Below are 26333 nucleotides of genomic sequence, written 5' to 3'. Positions count from 1 at the left end.
TTTTCCCCAAGTCTCTTGTGACAAAGTCCAAGTTTGGGACGGCTCCATCTGAGACAGCAGTATGGTGCATGCTGCCTAGCTGGGAGCAAGGAGGAGGAGGGGAAGGGAAAGGCTGCAAAATCAGTTGGTTCCCATTTGAAATGACCGCCAGTATCCTAGAGGATATGAATTCGCTGCATAAATTCTTCTATTACTATTGCAAAATAGAACTGAATCCATTTCCTTTGCTTTTATAGTATACTATTTTGTCCTTTTGTTTTGATTGGTATATTTAGGTCTTCCTTGGTCATTTCCACAGAAAAACAACTTTCTTTAAACAACTGGGACTAAATGAGGGTTGGAGACCACCCAATGGATAAATCGCCCTCATGTTTTCAAACCAGGGCAGCTCCTAAAGACAGACACGTTTCTAAAGTTCTACTTGTCAGGTCATTGTTATTGTAATTGTTTTCTAAATTGATTCATAGGATCAAACCACTTTTCTCTTTAAATGAGCACAATGTCTTCTTTGGAAGGGTACATCTGAACAGAGATATTTAGCAGAAATTCTAACATGCCAGTGGAAGGAATTAAAAATATCACCAAATAAAGTTTTTTTTTTAAAAATTACTGCTATATTTAGTCTACTAAAGCTAAGAAATATATATAATTTTTTGCATATCTTAATAGTTAATTTACTTTGTAGATCCATCATTTCAGGTACGTATTTAAAGAAAACATAATGCCAAATATATTTTGATAATGAAAGGCACTATGCTTCCATGATTTTTTCAGAAAGCTACTCAAAGATGACATATTTACTTGCAAATTTTAGAAAAATATGCCTCAAGGAAATCGAGTTTTATAATATATTTTTTGGTGTATGGATATACAACAGTACTTATTATTTTCTCTTAAATATGCATCAAAAAGCAATTCAAATCAGTCCATTTGATAGAAATGTCAGCAAGCTCATAAATTTATAAGCAATTAACCAAAAAGTACTCTAACTGAATAGAAAGTATTGCAAGAAAAAGAAATGGAAATAGGGCTTTTTTGTCCTCCTATTGAAGGAGAGATTTTGTGGAATCAGAAATTATACGGATGAGGCATAATTTGAGTTTTGATACCAGTAATACCAGAAAATTTTCTCTCTCCATTTTAGGGATCTCGTGTGATTCCCTGCTTTCTCTTTATATATATTTTTAACTTCCCAGAGAACTGCCAACACTTCCTTTGAATAGCTATGTATACAAACATAGACGGATGCAAAACAGTTTAATCAGTAACTTTCATATTGTCATGTCGCGAATAGTAGATAGGAATGAAAGAACGTAAAAGCCTTAGGATGGGGGTGCGCGGGGCGACTCACATTACAAAAGTACACACAGAAGTGGAGTGTGGGAGAAAATCTGGTCTTAACTGCAGCGGTCACTCAACTAGGAGCGCACTACGGAAGATAATGTACTCGTATGAACTGTACTCAACGAGGAGACGTCTCCGGTTATGTTAAGAACGATACTTTTGACATATACAGCCGAAATAGGTAAATATTTAATATTCTCATACTAAGCCCGTGGTATGCTTAAAATAGTCCTTGAATTTATTTTAATTTTCAAGGTAGTTTCTCTTTTTCTTGTTTAGAGTCTAAAGTGAGTCAAGGCATTTCTTGAACGTCAGTGGCTTTTAAGTTTAGGACTGTCTCAGTGAGTGTTAATAATCCTCCTGTTCGCCCCACTCCACAACCGCCTCGTCGTTCATGCGCAGAATGAGGTAAGAAAGAAGCTGAAAGAGATTCTGCCAGAGTAAGAGAGACACGTAAGAGGAGATCCCGCTTACATCCACCTCGCAGCGTTCACCAGCGAAGGCGGCATCACAGAGGCACTGGAATTTGTTGACCAGGTCCTGGCACAGACCTCCGTTGAAGCACGGATCCGAGGCACACTCATCGGTGTCCTTTTCACACCTTGAACAGAAACAGAAACAGCAGCAGCCTTGGTCTCTACTGAATAATTGGCTGTGAAATGGGGAAAGAAAAAAGCCTGCCTTCTCGACTTGGAATAGTTCGGTCTCATTTACCAACTCCCATACAACTTACATATACTTAATGATGTGGGACATATTCCTTTGAATTCCTGTAACAAATTTCGTTTTTAAGGGAAATAATTTGTACACACACACACACAGTTAATTAGAATGAGAAAACAGGTGCAAGTACTGAGAAACCAAGAAAAAGCCTGAAGAAAGGCCGTTTGTCCATGAAGAGCATTTTAATGTCTTTGCCACCTTGGGCTCGGTTTACTGGGGGCACATGGGAACCAGGAGGTTATATTTTGCCAACCTGGTGTCTACAGAGCAGACCTAGGCTCCTGATCTCAGGAGTCTAATGCAGCCATGCCCTCGGGCTGTGGGGGAAAGAAAGCCCGTCAAAAATGGGGGGGGGGGGGAATCAGTTTATTCTTGGAGATTTGGGATTATTTTCCTTTGGAAACCCATTTTTTTTTTTTTAACAAAAAGCAAGACTAGATAATTAGAAAATTTCAGTTGCTAACAAATATGTTTCACAGCTAAGTGTAATTTTAAAATATTCAGGTAGAATGACTTTCAAAAGCTAAATTTCCCCAAACAAGTGATAGCAATTCTAAGGTATATTGAAATTTTCCTCTTCCCTGGGACACTGTCATCTTTCACCTGATCTTCGGCCAACAACTTGTTTTTCCATATATTCACCGATTAATTCACCAGCCACTTTCATTCAGTCATTCAGTAGCTATGTATTTAGCCCTTACGCGCCGAACACGCTGTTAGGCCTCAGGACAGAGCAGTTACTAAGGCATCTCTTTTATTTTGGGAAATTCATATAAAATGTTAGCTTCAAGAATCCCTAAGGAGCAACTTACAACGTCAAAGTGTAATGTAAACAATTTTTCATTCTTCGCCTCCCAAAAGGTAAGACTTGTATGCCTGGGTCTTCGACTGATCACTAGGCTCAAAATGAAGGGGGAATAAAGGGCGGGGGGGAGGGGCAACCCAAAGTTTAAAGGGAAAAAAATATTTCTTCCCAGAAAAACAGCTCCTTATCCTGCTGGATACCAAGCATAGCTGAGACATTTTGTTTTCCCTTTTTGGCTCAGGCTTCTGGACTGGAAGGAGGCTTCTCCGATTAGATCTGAGCAAAACCTGACAACTTGCGAGAGGCTGCCAAGCACTCTCTGTCCTGGGTGGGCCACAGTGTTCACACCATCCATCATTTGCAACCTGCCAGGATGACACTGTAAAGTTGGGGCTTTAGTCAGACCGAAGAGGAAGCAATTTGCAGGAAGACAGCTTTTCGATATCTTTGGATGTTATGGAAGTCCCAGTCCCCTCGGCCTTGGGAGACTGTTCAGTATTTTCCAGTCTTCCCCTGACTCTTCTTTCTCCATTTCTTATCTATTTCTCTTTTGAACTAAACAGTGTGTCGCACATACACATTCATCATAAACATCACTGGAGCTTTCATTAGAGGTTAATCAATAGATCGACAATCAAAATAAATAAATCCATTAATATCCAGTGAATTAACTAATCATGCTTAAGGACTTGAAAGTACAGCATCTATTGAACGTGTGTTCACTGTTTTAGAATTCCGTCTGCAGCAGAGAAGTGGATCCAGAGGAGAGCCCCCCCACCCAGAGGAAGGAAAACCTGGGAGCTTCCTTTTCTTACCACATTTCAAAGAAATCATTTGCATTTAAATGCAAGATTATACTTTTAAACAAATGTTGGAGGAAAGAGGGATGTTTGTTGTAAATAGGGATCATGTGTGAGTAGCAGAGAAAAATAATCCAAGGCTTTGGATGTGTCTCTGCATTGTGCTATTGAACATTAATATGGCACGAAGCATTCAACTGTGACACAGAGGCAGGAAATAACCGGTGCTTAAATATAGTAAAGCGTTGGTCAGGGAGATATTTAGGACAAGGAAATAGTTGCACTGTTTGGAGGGATATGGAATTGGAGGCCTGCTGAGTGGTCTCTGGGTGAACAATACGTTGCATGGTGAAAATATGCCCAGGGCTATGTCCTTCCGTGCACATACATGCTGGGTCTGCCCGTGCCGCTTGGAGCCAGCCCCTGAAAGCAGGCTGTGAAGACAAGAACTAGATTTATCTCTGAATGCTGAATGGGTAAAATGCAGGTATATCTGAGATTGCCTGCTATTTTGTAAAAAAGGGCAAAATAGCTGTATCTCGTAGTTGCCAAAAGAGCCAGCTGGAACAGAGAAAATTCACAGGAATCCAAACTGCAATGGTCATGGAGCACAAATATACCCATGATTTTATTAATTTCCCTTTTGAGAAAAATTCATTCAGTCAAGCTTTCTCTCTCAAATGCTTTGTATTTTCATTTTTCTAATCTGCTCAATGCGGGAAGTTTGATCAGAGATCGCTATCTTGTGCTGGATGGCATATGAGACGAAGGAGCACTTTTCCCATTTTCTTTTAATTGTTGCAAGCAAAGATTTATTCATTTCCGTCAGCACATCCCAGACATGAGCACCGGCTTTGAGTGCAGCTCAACCTCACTGCAGCACACATCTGGATTGGCACCTGACCTGTAACTTAACCCTTCAGCTTCAGTTTATGCAAATGCGAAGTGGAATTAACAATTAGAGATCATAAGATGCATGGCTTAGTGCTCAACAAATGGTTAACTTTTTGTTATCTGCTTATATAGAGATATATAAGAGCTTATAAAGAGCCCTGGTGTATAATCATTTTGAGGACAGTGATCCTTTTGAGAAGCTGATAAAAGCTGTGGAGTATATTCTGTGGAGTATAATCATATCCAGATTTGGCTGCATTTTCGGCTATTGTCTGAAGCCACTGGCCAACTCCATATCAACAATCCCCATACTAGGTGAAGAACTATTGAAGGATTTCTCTGGGAAAGATAGGCTCATATGGAGAAGGTGTATATACTTTTGGGGTTCCAGATCATTCTATGAGGCAATCTTTTAGCTATATTTTATTTTACTTCAACAACTATATTTGCATCATGTATTAGAGTCAGCAGGAAGGAAACATGAATCCAGAAGTACTTATCAGAAAGAAAAATAGCACATTTTACATTTTTCCAAAAGACATATTTTCCTATTTGAAGTCTTGGCTAATAAAGTGTTCTTTACTTTGACCTAAACTGTGATTTTTCTTCTTTTTTATTGCTTGACTCTGGTTGGACCTATATTTCAGCATGGATTTTCCTATGGGAACTGAGATGAAAAATGAGAGGAGAAATCAACCTTGTATAATCCCACTGTTTTTCAGCCCAGAATTTTCTTCTATAAAGTTCTAACGTGACTCACCATTCCCCAGTAAAACCTGGCCGGCACAGACATTTTAATTCACCCTGGAACTCTGAGCAGTTGCCTCCGTTGTAGCAAGTGAGATTTGTCTTCTCATTCCCACAGACAGTTGAGGGTAATCTCGCATGTCTAGAAAGATAAAAGTAACTGTCACAGCTGTTCATCTTGTTCATTTCATTCAAGAAAACTTTTTGGAAAACTTCATATATGTAGTCAATGGCAAACTAATTAAGTACTCAGGCTGGCTGAGCTGCAGATGCTTAATTGTGCTACATTATACACAGTCACTTTCTCCCGTGAACAGCTCCTGCTGGAGGGTGCTGTAACAAGCATGACTATATATCTTCCATTTCTACAGTTTTCATTGGCGAGATAAGATCTGTGCCGTGGGGTGGCAATAAATTTAGGGCTGTGAAGAAACTTGCTCTAGCTTGGTTTGCTGCTGCCTTGCTAATAAATCAACACAGGCCATGGAAAATTGCATCCGTATAAAGGCCAGGAGAGCCAGGACAGCGTTCTGGTACCCAAGCACTCATGTGATTTCTCTGTAGGCTTTCAGAACTGAACTCCTGTTGCCCAGCCAACACTTGCTGTTCCCCTATCTAATGATTCATAGCTTAGCAGAATGCAAGCCAAACGCTGTCCGGGAGGATAGTATATAGCACTCAGTGGCAACTGTATGTGAATTCAAGAGTGTGGCTCTGTTGTATAACAACAAAGCTGTACGTATTAAGAAATCCTTACAAAGGACAGAACAAATTGTTAGAAGCTAAGCAGGACTTGACTGCAAGGCAAGATCCAGGGGTGTGAAGGGACTGATTAGAGGAGAGGTGGGTGTTGTTCAGGTCCTTTGACCCACTGTGCATGGTATCTGATACATAATGTTCAGGAAATATACAATGAATTTAATTTTGTCCTGTTGTGTGCGCTGCAGCAAATATGGAGAAACTAGCCTGTATGACGGTAAGTGTGTCTCTTCCCATAAGAGCTAATCAATTCGACTTTAAAAAGAAAATATCATAAGGACTTTTCAAAAGAACCAAAAATGTCAACGAGCTTTGAAAGAGGTCAATTAGCAATGCAAATGTGAAGCTTTGTGTACATCTTACGTTTAATAAACAATTTTTGAATCTCATTAGAAGGTACTTTTGAGAACTTTAATCTTTGAGAACTTGACTTTGATGAATTAGGCAGAAAAAAATACTGGAGAACTAGTTACTGGGGCATATATATTTACTTATCCAGAGTTACCACGGCAATACTATTCATTTTGATCTTGAATGTCTTTGGCTTTTAAACAGGCACTTTGCCTGTTGGCCAATGAGTCCGTTTTAAGTCATGGAAAGTGACATATAACTGAAATGTCAACACTTAGCACCTAATACTGTGCCTTCATAGGTTCTGAACAGCAATAAATGTTATGGAGATAAATACATTTTCTTATAGGTACTTGTTCCATCCGCTGGGAGATTCATCCCATTAGGGTACCACCTCTGAGTTAGTGTTATGTCTACAGGCTGCCAACACACTCCAGGGGTTCCTGCCAAAGTCTCGGAATGTATTACTTGTTATTAATAATCCTCTCACCTCCCCATAATGACTCAATTGTTCAGTGAATTTAAAAGCAGTGTAAGTTATAAAATAATGAATTCTACTTACGTGGGAACATTGAAGCCATGTGACTTAGCAGGAAAATATTGATTCTTATTTCTGTTTATGTAACACGAGACAGAGGTTATTACTAGAATTAAAACACGGCTTTAGCAGTTTTAGAAAAAATTGTGAAATATTCGGCAGTGGGCAAAAGATATTCCTGAGTATTCTTTCAATGGAATGTTGGGTGTTACGTAAAGGACCCTCTAGGATTGTTTGATTTTGTAGTGTATATGCCTTAGGTTTTCTTCACTAAGCTATTTTACAACCCCAAAATTGTAGAAAAATGACATTAATATAAATGGAACCTGCTCACTGAAATGCAAATGAATTTGTCTGTAGTGATATAATCGTCACACTGTAGAAAAGATAGTTTCAAATATTAATTATATTGCCCTATAAGTTTTGCCTTTATTAGTAACTTATTTCCTCATCTCTATTTATATATATTTATGTTTATGAGGATAATAAAAATATATACAGGGGCGCCTGGGTGGCACAGCGGTTAAGCGTCTGCCTTCGGCTCAGGGCGTGATCCCGGCGTTATGGGATCAAGCCCCACATCAGGCTCCTATGCTGTGGGCCTGCTTCTTCCTCTCCCACTCCCCCTGCTTGTGTTCCCTCTCTTGCTAGCTGTCTCTATCTCTGTCAAATAAATAAATAAATAAAATCTTAAAAAAAAAAAACAAAAATATATACAATTATTATATATGTGTATATATATAAATAATTAGGTTGTCCTTTGACCCGGTTTTTATATCCTACTCATTTTCTCATTAATTAATGTCTTAAATGAAAACATCAAAACATGTTCATTTATATGAGAGTCATAATTTCACTTTCTCGAAATTATGATTTATCATAGACTTTTCAAGATTTTATAAGATTTACCTTCCTGAAATAGCCAAGGGTATTGTTTTAGGGGTAGAAGTCATGCTTCCTCAAACAATATGAAAACCAAACTTTTGGGGGGCACCTCGGTGGCTCAGTCATTGAAGCATCTGACTCTTGATTTTGGCTCAGGTCATGATCTCAGAGTTGTGAGATCGAGCCCCATGCTGGGCTCTACACTCAGTGGGGAGTCTGCCTGGGATTCTCTCTCTCCCTCTCCCTCTGCTCCTCTCCCCAGTTGCTCTCTGTCTTTCTCTAAAAATAAATAAATAAATCTTGACAAAAAAAAAAGAGAATACCAAGCTTTTGCATTTATTGTAAAAAATATTTGTTTCTTGAGGCCTTAAAGCTGTCAAACTCTGGGGCTACAGTTCATGAGACATATTCTAACAAAGATGTCAGAGAAAATGTTTTGCTTAAAGTCTGGTCAAAACACTACCATTCTTCCTTGTAGAACATCCCACCCTGTGAAATCCCGTCTACATGACCAAACTGGGATGGAAGGGACCCACGTCACTCCTGTTCAGCACAGCCTACAGAGGCGTAGCTGAGAGAGCTTTCCAATTTGACAAGGAAAATGGAGAGTATAGCTCCAAAGGCCAAGCTTTGCATGGACTTTATGCTCACCTGCAAAATTTTCCTGTGAAATTTCCGAAACAGTGGCAAGAATAGCCATTGGTGTTGCTGATGCAGGTGGCCCCATTTGCACACTGGTGACTCTGGCAATTGTCTATATCCATTTCACAGTTCACACCAGTGTATCCAGGCTCACACCTGCAGTGATAGGCTGCAACTCTGTCGGAGCAGTTGCCATGGATACAGGGGTTTGAAAAGCATTCATCAATGTTGAGTTCACAGCGTGTCCCTGACCATCCCAAGGGACATGAGCAGTGATAAGCGCTATAGATGTCGTCACAATTTCCTCCATGCAAACAGGGGCTGGAGTGGCAGGCATTCAACGGCAAGCAGCCAGTAGCCACTGAATTTATAGAGATTTTGAGAAACTGCTCTTCCTGGGGTTTACTAGTGAAACCAGGAACATTTTCAAAGTAAGAGAGATAAATGCCACCAATTTCTATTGTACTTAGACACCCTTTCAGGCCTCGCGTATCAACAGCTCGGTCACCCACATAAATGTCTGTATTATCCTTCAGAAAGTTGAGGCTCCCGGTGGCAACTGCACTGGTCACAAAAGGCACTTGGTTGTCCACTTCCATTTGCCACCTGGAGGCCTGGGCCAGTGGGTCCGTCATGGAAAGAGTCACTTGGTGCCACATGCCATCGTTCACTGACTGCAAACTTGTCAGACTCAGTGTATAAAAACTGTTGCCACTTTGCAATTGAAACAATAATCTGGAATCTTGAATGCTAATATTCAGAAATTCAGGCTCCTTCTCAGCATGCAATATGATCACATTTGCATCCCTTGTTCTGAAACCAAATGTGATATTGGTGAGTTCTCTGGTAATGTTCCCATTGCTCCTGAATAATATTTCACTGCTTTGTGCATTAAAAACAGCATTTGCAATACCTAAAGAGAGAAGGCAAGACCAATCAGCAACTTTATTAAACCTGTAATGTTGGCTTCATTACCTTTATTACTATAAATGGCCATCAGGTTAATATAATTATGGATCGATTGTTTGCTATGTGTTAGGCACTGTGCTAGTTCTTTTGATATTATTTATAGTAACAGAACTCTGGAGCACATTTTTTATTATCATTACTATTATCACCCCCATTTTATAAAAGAAGAAATTGAGACTCACAGAAGCTAAGTGATCTTTTTATAGTCATGTGGCCAATAAATAATAAGACCAGAATACCAAACCTGCATAGTCTGATACCAAAACCCAGACCATCCATTTCTTTTCCATTGAAAGGAAGGTTACATGTAGAAACAATGTCTAAAAAAGGTGAAAATGAATGGGATTCAATGCATACATGACTAGACGTGGAACTTGGTAGGGGTGTTGGAAAAACCTATGATTGTTCACTTGAGTAGAGAAAATCCAGTTCTCCACCTCCTGGGTGGGTCTCCTTTCCTCTCACACGACTTCTGCATTCACAGCACGCGTGACACCAGATGTGTGGGGCTTTCTCCCATCAAGCAATCCTGCACATCATCATTTCCCCTCTCTTTTTGTTGTTTCCCATCAGCATACAATATACTGTAACTGCTCCAATCTTAGAAAATCAAAACACACGCAAGACCCAAAAGCACGATTCACCTCCCCCTCACCCTGCTGTTTCCTTAATTCTCTATTTCCTTTCCTGCCCCAACTCCTCCAAATGGTTTTACATTCTCATTGACTCCAGTTTCTCATCTCTCATTTTCTTTTTATTTTATTTTATTTTTAAGATTTTATTTATTTATTTGACAGAGAGAGAGACAGCCAGCGAGAGAGGGAACACAAGCAGGGGGAGTGGGAGAGGAAGAAGCAGGCTCCTAGCAGAGAAGCCTGATGTGGGGCTCGATCCCAGAACGCTGGCATCAGACCCTGAGCCGAAGGCAGACACTTAACGACTGCGCCACCCAGGCGCCCCTCTCATTTTCTTTTTAATACACGCAGCTCGGCCTTTTGTGCCAATCACTTCACCGAAGTCAAGCTTGTTGAGTTACGATGACCTCTGTGTTACTTAGTGTAGTGGTCAATTCTCTATTCTTGCACTTTTCAGTAAAAATTGACCTGAAAATGTTGTCTTTGCCTCAATCGTGGGGGACCTCAGCCAATCACCTCTTTTCATATAGACTATTCTACTTATTTCTCAGTGCCCCTGCTTCTGTCAGCCTGCAGAGCAACATAACAACCAGTCCTTAGCTCAGAACCTGCCTTGGTTACCACCACGTCTAGAAAGAAATCCTAAATCCTAAATGTGGCCTGCAGAAGTCTCTGTGATCTGACCCTTAATTAACTATTCAATTCTATTTGCTATCACCCTCTTCCTTGTTCACATGCTACAGCCACAAAAGCTTCTTGCCATTCTTTGAAGACGTCAAACTTGTTCCCAAATCAGGCCTTTTGGCCTTTTACTTGCTGTTACTGACACTCGGAGTATTCCTCCCCCAGATCTTCCCACAGCCTATGTGCTCACATGTCACCTCCTCTGAGCTTTCCCTGACCATCCAAGTTAAAATAGCTTCTTCCCTGTAGCCACTCTCTGTTCCAATACTCTGCTTTATTTCCCTCATAACATTGACAACTATTTGAAATTATTTTGGTCACTTGCCTGCTTGTTCTTTGACTGTCTTTCTGCACTAGAAAATGCACTTCATGAGATCAGGGACTTTCTCTGTTTAAAATGTTACTAAATCTCAATGCCTAAAACATTGCCAGACATATAGCAGGTAAACATTACTAAATAAATAATCTGTAAAAATAACTCCTGTGTCCTTAAATCTGGAAAATGAGATAATGGTTAGAAACAACTGCAGGAGAAAATTCAAGTGTATCATCCAAGTATATGATTCAAATGTATTACTTGGATTAAAATTTCACTTGATTTTATTACTTTTGATGTGGCATTTTTCCCACCAAGCTTGGGGTTGGGATTAGGGAGAAAAGGAGCAACGAGTGCCTTATTCCATGTTTTAAAATACATGTTAAAATAACAAATCTCATTAGCTCTCTCCAGTTCCAAAAGGGTGAATATGGTCTATGATGTTAATAAGTTCATTTTACTAACACTGCTGAGCACACTGAGATCACTTCTCATCTGGGGAAAATCACAATACACATAACAATCTTTGTATTTCACCTTTTCTTCGGGGAATTTTTCATAATAAACACACCTGTATAGAAGGTGGGTTGTAAATTTTGAAGTCTTGGTTTTCCGATAGGATAATGCCCTAAAGGCAAACTCAGGGTGATGCATGAGCTATAGTCTCAAGAGTATGTTATTCTATTAGACCTCCTCTTCTTCAATATATCTTACTTGAAAGAAAATACAATAGGGTCATAAGATCACATAAAATTAAAATTACACAAAGTAGCAAAAGTGTGTTCTAGGCTTCATACCTGTCAATTCGTAAATTTCACCCCTCCTATTGATTTACATTTTCTTCCTTCATTAAGATAAGTCATACTTCAAAAAAAATGTTATTGAGACTTTTTGGGAGATCAGAGGCAAATTTTCTACTCTTTCTGTAGTGGGAATGCAGTAGCAGTGAAGATTCACTTAACTTTTTTCTGATGTGGTATGTCCAAATCCTAAACTGCTTTATGGAGAGACTGAAGACCAATATGCACTAGGGGTATGGTTCTTGGTCTGCCACTGTGTTTAGAATCCTATTCTTTTTTTTTCCTCTGTGAAAATATTCCAAATGATATAAAAACCCTTTTGTAGAATATAACTGGGACTAAGAATTTTTGGAACTTTAAGATTTCTATCAAAAAATTAACAATAAAACTAATAATACATTGTTTTAAACAAGCAGTTTGGAGGTAGAACAATGGAAAGGTTGTATTTAAAATCTGGTGCCATACTAGAAATCAAAGTGCATTCTTAATGCCAACTCATCATGCTTTATATACTATATATATCCAATAATACTATACTGTAATATAGAATATACATTTAAAACATGAAACATTAAATTGTATGTATTCTAGAAATTTTCCCAAGTATATGTATGTATATATAGTACAACACATTTCATATATCCTTTTCATATATGTTTTGAAAATATAGAAACAGAAAAGTAAATGTATTCTCTTTTCCTCAGTCACCGCAGCTCAGTTGAAAACACAATGTTGTTGCAGTAAACCTGAGGTCGTTCTATTGTCTGGTTCCGTTCCATTATTTTAGTGTGATGTTCTCCAAGGTGATATGTATCACTTAAAGTCTGGAGCAGTTAAGTGAAAATATTGAGTTAACTTGAAGCAAAATAATGTTATTTTATTCATTTGACAAAGACTTATTGACAACCTCCTATATGTTTGGCATGATTCTAAGTGAGGAGAGTAATGTGAGAAACCAAATAGGAAATTTCCTTCTTCCTATATTCTAGTGAGGAATGGGATGAGGAACAAGGAAACAAATACATATACAACAAAACATGAAGGAATCATAAGAGAGATGAAGAAAAATAAAGCCAGATAAGAGGACATTCGGGTTGGAGCCTGAGTGAAGTGATGAAGGCAACATGCCTCAGCTCTGAGTTAAGCAAGTTCAAGACAGAGGTAGGGTGTGAGGGCCCTGATGGAATGGGGTAGTAGAATGTATGCAGCAGGACATCAGAAGCAAATTGAGGACAACTCGTTGGAGGATTTATCACACTATGAAAGGAAGCTAAAAATGGGATGGTAGCTGGGGGTGGGGATGGTAAAAGGTAATTTTTTTGTAATGAGGAAATCTGGCAGTGTGTTTATACACTGATGGAAAAGGTAATGATGTTGAAGAGAGAAAAATTTTAGAAGCAAAATCTTCAAATAAAGGGGGGAGATTAGAATTCAATGCGAACATGAAGATTTGTTATTACTACTAGACTGCATTATTCGAAGTAGTAGAGAAGAGAAAATTTAAATAATAATGTGGTTAGTATGTAGACATGTCAAAATTGTGAAATAGTATTCAAATTTGCTAACATTTGGAAAACTGTGGTCTTTAGTACTGAAGATGGGCCAGGAAACATTTCGGACTGAGGAAAATACTCAGAAAACAACAGAATGCTTAACGTGTTTGCCTTTTTATACTTAAGGTTATAAAATCATCACATACACACAAAATTTTTTTTATCTACCTATCAAGTAGATGTTTTATCCCCATTTACAGAGAAAGCTCTAGATTACAGAGATCATGGGAACTGCCCGAGGCAGTTAGCATAAGGCCGTGAGCTCACACTAGCACTTGACTCTGTATTCCCAAAGAGGAGGAAAGGAAAACCAAACATTACTTAGTTAATTTCTTCAGAAATTAGTTTTAAATAATCAAAGATCTAAGTCTGGTGTTGCTCTGACCTCCATCCCCTACCACGCCTCCATCCCCAGGGAAGCCCCGGGGGGCAGGATGAGGCATGAAGCCAATCTGGATATTATTATTACTATATTAGTTTTATTGTACTACTCAAGTCAGGGCAAAGAGCCACAGGTTTCTTTGGGAAGCAGGTGTTCTTTGAATTTTTTTTCTGGGTTGACTCGTGGAACTGAAATACCCGATTTAATGGGATGGGTAATAACTTTAAACGCCACCTACATTCAAATCCTTGAGGCACCTCCCGGCACTGGGCCGTGGGAGGACAAGGGCTGAGCTCACACCACCGGACTTGCTCGCACGCTTTCCCAGCTGTGTTCACAGGGCAGGAGCAGGAGAAGTCATCCCACAGGGAATAGCACACACCTCCATTGTAACAGGGGTTGGACTGAGCAGAAAAGAAAGCAAAGGTATAAAAAGCACTGGCAACTAACGATGGAAACAGTAAAGGCAAGACCCTATTTCTGTTATTTTTAAATGCTAATTTTCTACATATTTACACTTTGAACTTTTTATATCCATTGGTTGACAAATGGAAAAAAAAACTTACTGCTACTATTGCCAACTCTTTCCTAAAAGAGAAATGGGGAGAGAGAGAAACAAAAAGAGAGAGATGAAATGAGAAAGGGAAAATAGATAAGGCCAATTTTCTACAACACAAGGAGGAATTTAAAACGTTTATAACATCCTCTGGAATTTCCAAGTTACCAAGCACTTTGAATCACACCCATTACCATTTGAGGTAGGGGTTTATTGGTCCTGTTTGTACTAATGAGGAAGCAGAGGACCGTCCTTTTACCCAAGATCCTAATACAAAGGCAAACGGTGAAGCCTGGTCCCTGGATCCTCTGGGTCCAGATACAGTGACCTCTTCAGTTGCCCTGCCTCTCAGTCAGAAACATTCTATTATTATATGAGTTCTTAAAAGGTTTCTCACAAAATATCCAAAATGAGAGTATTTAAAAGGGAATTTCTGAGAGCTGAGACCTGTTGATCTCAGCCCCACTAGTAAGATGTGATTGAGGCTAGTTACATAATCTTTCTGAACTTCATCTTCCTTATCTGTAGATGACATAAATGGGGTAATAACAATGCCTGTTGTACACAGCAGTCCTTCAACAGAATTAAATATATTCATCTATGTAAAGCGGTGCCTGGCACATTGGCAGTGCTCCTATAGTAATGTTAACATGATTCATTTTTGTACATTTAGAAGCAAGCCCAGTGCATGGCAATAGTCAGAGCTCAATAAATGCTCAACAGATATAAATGTGTTTCCTTTGAAAGGTCATGCAGAGCTGACAAATTCACATATTTAAATAGCTTTTGGAAGAGCATAACAAAATACGTACAGTAAAACATAGGCTCTGGGAAAAATATATTTTGGAGAATTTCAAATCCAACTACCAGAAGAAAGTTACCACTCAGGGTTTTTTGTTGTTGTTGACTTCATAGTCAAAACAATGGTAGTTGGGCATTTAATATAAATGATATGATGATCTCTTCCAAAATGAGTTAGTTCAGTTTAACCTCTGAGATGCCGTTAAGAGTTTGGGGATTAAAATACTCTTATTCTTAGGCAATTGTTTCTTGTGGTAGTAGAACCATGTGGCTGGAGTTATCTTGGATGGTTAAAAAGACCATGATGCCACCAAGGTCAAGGCCATTTTTTTATGGCTCCATATAAATCCCCCAGTCTTGCTGGAAAAATATTGATGAAGTGTTATCTATGGCTGGTGGGTCAGTAACATTATCTTCACATACAGAGAACGGCTATAATAAATTATTTAGTAAAAACAACAGTTTAGCATGCAATATTGACAATAGTTGGTGTGAATAATCCTACCTTGCACATGTTGTCTCCAGGACAGCCTTGGGTCACATTGACAAGAACTGGATTGTGGGATGCATTGTTTGTTGAATTTGGGAAGAATTCCAGATTTTGGTTGTTTAACCTTATATCTTGGATACAGCCTTTAAAGAAGCCACCATTAGCTTCGGTCTCTGGTCTGTCAGGCAGGCCACCGATGTACATGACATCTCCTTTTTGGATTTTCCATGTAGGGGCAGAAATAAACCCTAGGTTTTGTGAAGACTGATACAGTTCAATTTTATCTGGCTTGATTTTCAAAGATATCAAATGGACATTTCCATCACTAAGAACAAACTTTACTACTAACTTGGAAGAGCCTGGATGCAGCATTGCTAGTCTGCCATGCTCTAGCCAAACACGGATGTACTGGTAAGTCCTGTTTTCCAAAGCTAGGAGTAAGCCTGATGGTCGGTGTGTTCGAACAAACATAGAGATGGTGAAGTTCTCTCCATAACTCTCATCAAGATCAAAAGCAGCATATCCAGTGGAGTCATCGTGGCCAAATCTGCCTGCCACATACTCTTCAGTGTCAAAACAGAGGAGGAGAAACAAAGAAGAAACATTTTAAGACTCACAAGGAAGAAGGGCCAGAAGATACACACACACACACACACACACACACACACACATTTTTTAAAGTTTAGAACAGGCCTATTCAATAGAATGACAATTTGGCCTCATTTCTCAAAACTTCTGAGTTTACTGAAAATAACTACATTTTAGTTTATAGTTTATAGTTGAGCCCCACTGATCATAAAACGGAAAGAGAAAAGCTCTCTGTGCTGATAAACTTAAGATTTACCTCTCCTTCACTGTCCTAAAATGCTAGGGTTTAATGATGGAATATCAGCTACTACTGTCCTCCAACTTGGTGGCAGAAATATGAGGTACAAGATCTCTTTCTGTAACATCTCAAAGCAGACTGTTCAGGCATCCATCATCTTTGCTATTTGAGGACATGCTGAAGCAAATGTCATTAAATTTAATCATTCTTTCTGAAGGACAGAAATCAAGAATGAGATTTGCAAATCCTCTCCTACAATACCATCAATATTTTGGGAAGTAAGGGTTCATTTGTATACATCTCAAGAGTTTTCTTGAGTTGACGTCCATTGATAGTATTGCCACATTAGTGCATTACTAACTTCTTTAAGGAAATGCTGGGTGAGTTCAGTGCTCAGCTTTGTCTCCCCCTACTACTCGTCTGTCTCCCATGCCTCTCCCAACCAGGACCACAGAAGGAAGATTCCTCTTTCTTTGTTCAACTCCCTTGCCTTTTATTATTATTTGGAGTATCATATTGATGATATTGTAGGAACTAAAGTTCCTTTTTTTTTTTTTTTTTTTGAGAGAGAGAGAGTGAGCAGGGGTGGGGTGGGCAGAGGGAGAGAAAAAGAGAGAGTATCTTACTGACACAGGCTCCACACTGGGTGTGGAGCCTGACACGGGGCTTGAACTCACGACCCCAAGATCATGATCTGAACTGAAATAAAGAGTCAGACACTTAATCGACTGAGCCACCCAGATGCCCCTAAAGTTCCTGTCTTCTTAAAGCTTATATTCTAGTTAGTGGACTCAGACCAGACACAGATAAAGAAACAAACTATAGAGCATGTCAGGAGGTGATAAATCTTTAGGTATACAATAAATCAGGTAGGGAAAGGGAATAGGGAGCGCTGGGGGTAGAAGTAGAGTTGGGATTTTTTTAATAAAGTTGTGAGAGAAATACTCCTTAGAAGATAACATTTGAACGAAAACCGAAAGAATGTAGAGATACAGTTGCAGAAATCTAAGAGAGAAGGAATGGTGGCTTGGATCAGTGGTAACGGAGAAGGTGATGAGAAATTGTCAGATTTTGGAAATATTTTGAAGGTTGAACCTACATGATTTTCTAGGGCAAGTACAGTGCCAAGATTCTTTTTTGTTGTTGTTGTTGCCTAAGTGGCTAGAAGCATTGAATTGCCATTTGCAGAGACTGAAAAGAAAACAAGAGGAACAGATCTGGGGGGAAAGTGAGAGTCCATATTACATTTGAGATGCCCTCTTAGATATCCAGGTGGAAATGTCTAGTAAACAGCTATAGAGCTGCAGTGGAGACGTTCTAGGGTAGCTATAATAACTTCAGATTTGTCAGTGTAATTAATGCTCTTTAAAGCCACAAGACTGGATGAGATCACCAAGAGAATGAATATATACAGAGAAAAGAACAGGTCCAAGAACGGAGTCCTTAAGCACCAGATATTTGGTTTTGGAGGTAAAGGAGATGACAAAAGAGCAGCAAGTAAGACAGGAGGAGAGCCAAGGGAGAGTGATGTCCGATAAGCCTAGCGAGGAACAAGTTGTCAGGAAGAGGGAGTGCTTAACTGTGTTTACTGTTGTTGTGACAGATAGGATGTCAAGAGAGGTGAAGTAAGAGGAGTACTCAAAATGCACCACTGAATTCTGCAATCTAGAAACCATGATGAATGTGATGAGAGCAGCCTTGAAAAGATGGCTATCTTCAAGTTTTTACATCCCAATGCCAACCAGAAACAAGACAGATTTTACCATATTTCATTGTGCCTAAATATCATCATGGTCCAGCTGAAGTTTGGGCAAAGGTAAGACATATTTTAGTGTAGTGGAACTACGGTTAAAACTTGCTTAGGCAACCATCTGTGTTTGAAGACCTCCTGCATAAAAGGCTGCATTTTCAGATCTCCGACTTGATTTTCTACAGGTATATTGCATTTTTGAATCTGCGTTTGAAGACCACCTGCTCCTGGCAACTACAGGTATCTTTCAAAGTGTACTGTTGAATAAAATAACCCATTTGAAGAGGTTAACATCTCTGAATACACTGCAGCACTTTCATATGAGATAAAATGTTTAATAGGAAAACGTGGCTCTTGAAGCTCCGGAGGTTTGAGAATATGCACAAAATCATTCAATCTCATGGGTGGTGGGGACCCTGCTGGTCATCCTAGAATGCCTGCAGATCCCTTTGTGGATCCAAACTAAAAGACATAACACAGAGCTCTTTGTGGGGAGGGGGTGTTTGTTTTTTTTTCTCAGAAGCTTGAGTCTCCAGCAATCCCATTCTTCTTCAGAAATCACAAGAAAGTGGTCAGAGGATGTGATTTACTACATGATTTTAGAAACACCCGAAGCCATGTATGACTTGTCTGTGAACATGGGAGCAATGATTCTCAACTGTGTTGTTGATATGTCATGAAGAGGGATGGCAAATGCAGATGAAAAATGGCTTCAAGTTCTAATGATTGGTAGAATACAACAAGGTGAAATTTACTAAGAATAAATAAAAGCCTCTTGCTTCTAAATGTATCTCATTTAGGGTGGAAGAAGCAGGATTCTGTGGCACCATGAATAAAAATGACCCAAAGTGAGCCAAGCATAGAACATGGTTGCCAAAAGGTCAAGGCAATAGTAGGCTGAAAACAGAAGAACATTATCTAGAATGAGAGAGGTTATAGTCTTGTGTCACGCTGCAGCATCAGGCACATCTAGGAACCAGATAAGCAAATTTATTCCAAAGCAAGCAACAAGCAAGCAACTGATGAAATATCTGAAAGCTATGTCGTATGGAGAACATTAGAAGAAACTAGGTATGTTTAGCATGGAAGAAGTGATGGCTTGGATGGTACAAGATACTTTAAATATTGAAGTGTTCTCAAAAAGAAGAAATGTAAGATTTATATTAGTATGATTTCAAGAGTTACAATGCTGCCAATGAATGAAAGCTATAAGTAATCATATTTTATTTCAGTATAAGAAACAACCTTGGGGCAGTTTCTGGCAAGATAGAATAAATGAGTTCTTCATTCCTAAAAGCGTGTAAGCAGAAGTTTGGTCACTACCCTCGGCGGGCATCATAGTTTAAAAAATACAGTCATGGAGTGAAGCCCCTTCTGTATCAAAGAAACTGCAATTCTAGCAGGATAAGAGTCTTAAAGTCTAGATGTATGACTGAAGATAAAACATATGTAAATTGCCTCTACAAATAAAAAATACTCTCTAGAAGGCAAGAGGTCTTCATTCTGAACGATATCTTGGCAGCTCCGTGATTTTATACACAGTCAACACAAGAAAATATATTGAGACAGTTCTGGCAACTAAGCTTTGAGAAACACTTTCCAGAACTCCTCTTATTGAGATATTTGATTATTTTTAAAAGATCGATGTAAAAATATTGGAAATCTCCATGTCATTCATGTTTAGTGAACCAACTAAATCCTCCATCCATCCTGCTTGTTCATTGCAATGGGTTGGGGAATAGTGAACCAAGATCCTGAACTGAATGAAGTTGGCCTTGGTAGTTGTTAGTATCTCTCCTCCCTCCTGCATGTACACGTGCAATGATAGAAAGGCTCCGTGTCCTCATTGCAGCTTGTAAGCCTCTTTTGTAATGAGAATAAACTCCCCAGCAAACATAATGACTAATACCTACAGAATATTTTTAGTTTTATGATGGAGGCGATATGAAAAATATAATTTTTCTTAAACTTATACCAAGAATTTTTGGAAAGAGAAGATTTTACAGAACCTCCTCCCTATACAGGTCAGTTTTGAAGCCAAGCTTTTCCACGAGGGTTAAACAGTTTCAAATAGTGAGGGGGATAAGGGAACTGGGAGAGGTGGGGCATGCAACAAATTCAGGAACTTGGTTTAAAAACATCATCATTTTCCAAGTTGGAAAAAATAAACTAAAGAAAACCAGAACCCACTGGATTGGAATCCCTTGAAACTATTTACCAGGACAGTTAGGATCACCACGGTCAGTATTAACCTTAGGGGTCGCTGCATTTGGAAGCCAGTCAAAACGAGTCAGCATCTGTTTGTTATTTTGTGTATGTAGTAAAAATATTGCCTTGGGTCAATTAAATTTTTCTTCAAAAAGTGAACATTGCCTCAGCATAATTTCCCCTTTCTCCTTTAAAAATCACAAAACAACTTGCCATTCTATTTAAAATATTACATAGAGCTGGTAGATGCCATACCTCATTGTCAAACAGGTCCATGATTTGTAATGAATATTGCGGTTAGGGGGGAGACCCATGAATAGTTTCTAATAACTCTTAGCCATTCATACATGGAATAGGATATAGGCGAAGACTGGTTTTAATTTTACTTCATATAAAGCAGAGAAGACTATTTACCAGATGTTGTCCTACTTCAAGTTGCTCTAAAATCTTAGGGTAAATTACAGCTGAACTTCAAAGCAGTCTGTTACAATTACCTCTTAGACATTTTCAAGGCATGATAATAATAATAAAAAGAAAGAGGTATGTATTAATCACTATCAACAGCAGTCTTTGGAACAATGTTGGAAGTTAAGGATTTTGAAATACATTTCAAGCTGTGATTTGCTAGAAAAATCAGATCAATTAGTTCATGGTGTCTATAAAATTTCACTGTTGTTACTATTCACATTTTCTTTCTTTTTTCTTAAGACACATAGGTAGAATATCAGTTTTCTCCTCTGCAGCCCTGGAAAATACACCTCTGAATAGAATCAGTGGTTTATAAAAGTGCTAAACATAAGCATGATTTTGGAGCAAGTGTGAATTGCATAGAACAGAGAGCAAGGAAGTAAATATTTCCTAAGAGTCTACTACACACAAGACATTTGCCAATACTTGGCATTGACTAGTTTCATGGCTAATGGTCCTATCTCCCAAAAGATGATCTCTCTTTCAAATACGATTTACAATACATTTCTGACACACCACGAATTGTAATAGCACTTTGTAAACACATCAAGATGAAAACTCATTTAGGTGGGAGTATCAGCTTTTTTTTTTTTTTTTAACTTCTCTGCATGAATGACATCCTGGTGTCTAATGAATTCACTCAAAATTAATTAATGCACATTACTAGCCTCTTCTTTTTTCTCGTCAGTTGGTAACCAGAAGTGGAAGTCCTGAGGGGTCATTATGTTTCGTAACAGGAAAGGCAGCTGGGCTGTTTTGTTACTGTGCGACTCTGAGGCACAACACTCCTGGGTGCCCAGCCTTCTCTCACCTCTCAGGCAGTTCGGGCCTTTGTAGGGCCTGTAGCAATCACATTGGAAATTCAGCCACAAGTTGATGCAGCGTCCTCTGTTTTGACAAGGTTGTCTTTCACACCAATCCTTTCTCACACAGCCTGCCTTGACATTTAAAGACGAGCCAGAGGAAATGTCCTCCAGAGTAATGTGATTCGAATCAATTGTAACGTCTTGGAGACAGCCTACAAATGAAGGTGTGGACGGTATATTACAGATGTTAAGCAGAGCAGTGCCATTGCTGCTCGTTCCTCCTGGCAAGCCACCCAAAAAGGAGTTTTGAAAAGCACATATTGATTGATCACTTCCAAATGGAGAAGGAGCTTTCGTGATGCATTTCTCCTTACAAGAGTTGTCAAGCAAGGTAAGGGTCACAGCCTCCGCAAACATCACCTCTATGGAATGCCACTCTCCGTCGCTGGTGTTGTGGGAAATGTAGAGGAGCACCTTTGACTGGTTATTGACTTGGATTGATAAGTGAATGTAGCCACTTAGCAACTCCAGCATTATAAACATGTCTCTGTTGCCTCGGAAAAGTAGAAGTGCCATTGGCTGAACAGTCTGGAAACTGAGGGCTATGTTACAAGCCAAATCCTCGCCTGTAACTGGGCCACTTGTGATCCACAGGAAGCCATTGCCCTCAAAAGAAAGTGTGGTGACAAGTTCACACAATGACCCAGTATAGCCAGAGGGACATAGGCAGCTGAATCCATGCTGGCCATTTTGGAAGTGAGGGATGCATATTCCATTATTCAGACATTGGTGATGGGCACAACCCAGGAGAATATCAGAACAGTTCCTTCCTCCATAAAATGTTCCTGAGTGGTTATCAAATGGGCAATGGCAAGTATAATGACCAGGCAGGTTCTCACAAGTACCACCATTTTGGCAAGGGTTTGAAGAGCATTCGTCAATGTCTTCTTCACAGTGGATTCCTGTTAAATAATAAAGAATAGGTTGAAATTGCCAATATTCAGATCAGAAATAGAAGATTCACAGAATTTCCATGTATAATCTGTGGAAGTGGATAGCTAGCTCAGGTTTAGGACTGTAATGGAATAAAATGTGAATAGTTATTGAGGAAGTTAAAATTGATGATATCATTGTGTGTGTGTTGTGCAGACAAGTGCAGTCACAGAAGACCCTGAATTCTTCCTCTAGAAATAGGCTATTTGCCAAATATAGGGGTTGACTCAGACTACTATTGTCAGACATGTATGTGGAACTCAATATCATAAAAATGATAAAAGAGAAAAAGTGATGCTTGATATGGATTATTTATTTGGGGACTCCATTCTCAGATATGTATCCTGTCCCAGGCTGCTGATTTTACTCTATTCTACTTGAAATTGGTGATTTTGCCTATTATCTTGTTTTTACCTCCCCATAACCCTTAAAACCAAAGTTTGCCAGATATATAGATAGTCTAGACTACCCTCACCTTGGACAGCTTCTAAGATAATTCTAGTATAAACCATGAAATATATCCCATACCATGGTCTGTCTCAAAGTTTTAACTTCACTTTCTTTTTTACTCTTTTTCCTGATTCCAAGTCTCTAATTAGAGAATTATTAGAATTCACATAAACAAAGTACCAAGAAGAAATACAACACCTTTCAAGAGTGGTGGTTATTGCTTTTCCAGTGAAGTTCAAATGAACAAATAGGTTAACAACAATTGACATGTGTAGAGCACTGTCTGGTTTCTCCCACACCTTAATCCACATACTTTATCTGTGCCTACCACAGTCTTCAAAAGTTTCCAGTGCAGATTGCCTTAGCTCTCTTTCAAAGAAGATACTGAGGCTTAGAAAGAATCAAGTCTAAATCCCAAAGCACTCCCACAATCTGGTTTCTAGGTTTTTAAAATCCAATCTGACACTACCTGTTCTTTAACTGACAATTTAGTGCATTCTCACTTATTGTTATTACTAATATGTGTTATTTTCCCATTTAAATCCATGCCTAAACATATGTATTAAAAGTACATAAAATATAAAAAATAAAATATTAAGTATTAAACTTAAATTATAAAAATTTAATCAAAGCCTCCTATATTGATAAGGTTAGATCTGTACCCCTGCAAGGCTGTGAGCAGGTTACATTCACTTTTAGTGTCTCTGTTTTCTCATCTACAAAATGGTGTTAATAATAGTCCTTACATCACAGGGCTTTTAAAAGTCAGAATTCATCTCATATCTTATATGATGATCATATGACATGATCATAAGATGATCATAACATTGCTTGATATATAATAAATTCTCAATTAAGTGTTAGCTGTTGTTAAAAAGTAATAACCGAAGGAAATACCCTCTAATGACAACATTCAAATAGTAGTATAGTCATTGAGGGAGACTGTTTGGAAGGTGTAGGTATATGGAGTGACCCACAAATTGCATAACTTTACCTATTGAGCATATAGGGCTAGAATCTCATTATACTGTATTCTTCATGAGGGAAAAGAAAATGTCTGTTTTATTCACCAAAATATGTCTAAACCATAGCATAGTGTCTGGCTCACATTTGACACTTGGTAATTTTTGAATTGATTCATGGTGACTTTTGTAAGGTGATTAAAATATTTATAATGCATCTAATCTGATCCAATCCAAAACCTGAAGTGCTCTTCTTATGCATATTTTCAGATAAATGTATCCAAAGTTAATCTTTGCCCACTGCCATTATGAATGCCATTTAGACTCTTGATAATATCCTGTTAATTTTTACACTACTTGGATCCCTTTCACAAAATCTTCGTTGATCCAAAAATATTTCAAGCTCTGTGAAAATAGTGAACATTTATTCTCTCAGAACCTCCCACAGCACCTGTACAGTGCTAAGCATATATGCATTATGAAAGGCTTGATGAGTAGGAAATATAAAACCAAACTGAACTGATTTATTTGTTATGTAATCATCCTTATAAGTAAAGAAAACTGACACAGGAATTATAGGCTATATTCTAAAGGAGTGTTCTAATGCAAATTTAATTTAACTGAATTTATGAAAAGTCCAAACTTTTGTATTGGAAGTTTTTTTTTTTAAGATTTATGTATTTATTTGAGAGAGAGAGTGAGAAAGTGAGGGCGTGCAAGAGGGGGGAGGGGCAGAGGCAGAGGGAGAGAGAGCATCCTGCAGCAGATTTCCCACTGAGCACAGAGCCCCGATATGGTGGGGGTCCATCCCAGGACCCCGAGATCATGATCTGAGCTGAAATTAAGTCAGCTGCTTAACCTGAGCCACTCAGGTGCCCTCGTATTGGAAGATATTTTACTTAAATTTGATTTTCACAGGATTTTGAGAACAAAAAAACCTAATCAGCAATATTGAACAACTCATGGGTTATAATCAAAGCAAAATACTTTTTTTTTTCTCCACTGTGCCTTTAAATACATTTACTTGAGGCAAGACTTTTCCTCTCCTACTGTGTTTCTCCATCTGAGTCATCAGAGACCCGTGAGGCAGGCATTGCTTCTCCTTTGACCAGTTGTTCTCACACTGCCCCTCCCCAACCCTTTCATTCTCGTTTTACTGAGGTTCACACATTCACCAACTCTCTCTGTTGGGGCTCCCTCACCCTCTGACAGAAGCTTGTTGGGCAGGATCTGTTTCACACTGATCACTGACTGATATTCCTACCATGAGTTCCCCATGTGGGCCTGGGGATTCCTATGCCTTTGACTCTGTTGTTGGAGGGGGCACATTTACTTCCCAGCACAACACAGCAGCACTTCTCTCTCTCTCTCTCTTTTTCCTGCCTTAAGTTAGATTGTAGATTCCTCAGGTAGCTAGAGAATCCAGTCGAAGTTGCCTATGCCACCCACCCCCCCTTCAAATTTATGTGAGACTGGATTCTCCTTAAAGCAACTCGCTCTGCTTGGGGTCAGAATCTAGCTTCCAACCCTAAAATTCTGTGGTGGAGTACAACTCGCAGCACAGCAGCTAGACTCTCCAGAAAACTCTCTTTACAGACTCATTGCTTCAAATGCCCTCTTAAGAACTTTGATACATACTTAAAATGCATAAACATTTCAAAGCCTGAAGCCTAGTATATATTTTGACACTCTGCATTATAGTTTTTTGTTTGTTTGTTTGTTTGTTGTTGTTTTGTTTTGCTTTGGTACCTCACAGTGACCCTATCTTGACCTCTTAGTTGAAACTTCAAAGTATTGGCTTTTCGAATTTACAAAGTATCTTCTCTGTGACCTACCTACCGTCAAGAGGATTGCAAAGTGGAAGAGACAGCCCTGGCCTCAATATGCTTACCACAATAATATTACATCAGAATTACGTTAGAATAACCTAGTGCGTATTTATGAAAATACAGTCTAAAGATCAGGTTCTCAGTGAGCGTATGGTTAATATGTGAGGCTCAAACTCAGGGGACTTTAGAGAAGATTTACAAAGTTTTAGGGGAAACGCACTGAATGAGAGATAATCATGAATCTGTAGCTATGAAAACTCAATATTGTAAATTAAATCAATAAACATATTGATCACATAACTACCATATATCAAGTATTGTGGGTATCGTGCAGTAGTAACTGGTCCCTCCCTGTCCTCAGTGAGTT

General features: G+C 38.9%; 1 protein-coding gene across 1 annotated transcript in view; it reads right to left on the bottom strand.

Annotated features, from left to right (window-relative positions):
• Window positions 1-1609: 1609 nt before the first annotated feature.
• CRB1 (crumbs cell polarity complex component 1) overlaps window positions 1610-26333 on the bottom strand; it is a 159253-nt gene continuing 134529 nt past the window's right edge. Inside the window, exons 6-11 of the mRNA XM_026480462.4 lie at window positions 21738-22694; window positions 15690-16237; window positions 14066-14231; window positions 8498-9401; window positions 5327-5455; window positions 1610-1945 (exon numbers count right to left, since the gene is read on the bottom strand). Of these exons, the coding sequence (XP_026336247.4) occupies window positions 1693-1945; window positions 5327-5455; window positions 8498-9401; window positions 14066-14231; window positions 15690-16237; window positions 21738-22694 (2957 nt within the window). The 3' untranslated portion in view covers window positions 1610-1692. The remainder of the gene's footprint in view (window positions 1946-5326; window positions 5456-8497; window positions 9402-14065; window positions 14232-15689; window positions 16238-21737; window positions 22695-26333) is intronic.

This window comes from Ursus arctos, unplaced genomic scaffold, assembly GCF_023065955.2.
Source record: "Ursus arctos isolate Adak ecotype North America unplaced genomic scaffold, UrsArc2.0 scaffold_2, whole genome shotgun sequence".
In the NCBI taxonomy this organism is placed as follows: domain Eukaryota; kingdom Metazoa; phylum Chordata; class Mammalia; order Carnivora; family Ursidae; genus Ursus; species Ursus arctos.
Note: the sequence above shows the minus strand (reverse complement) of the source record. Positions and strands in the feature narration are given on the sequence as shown.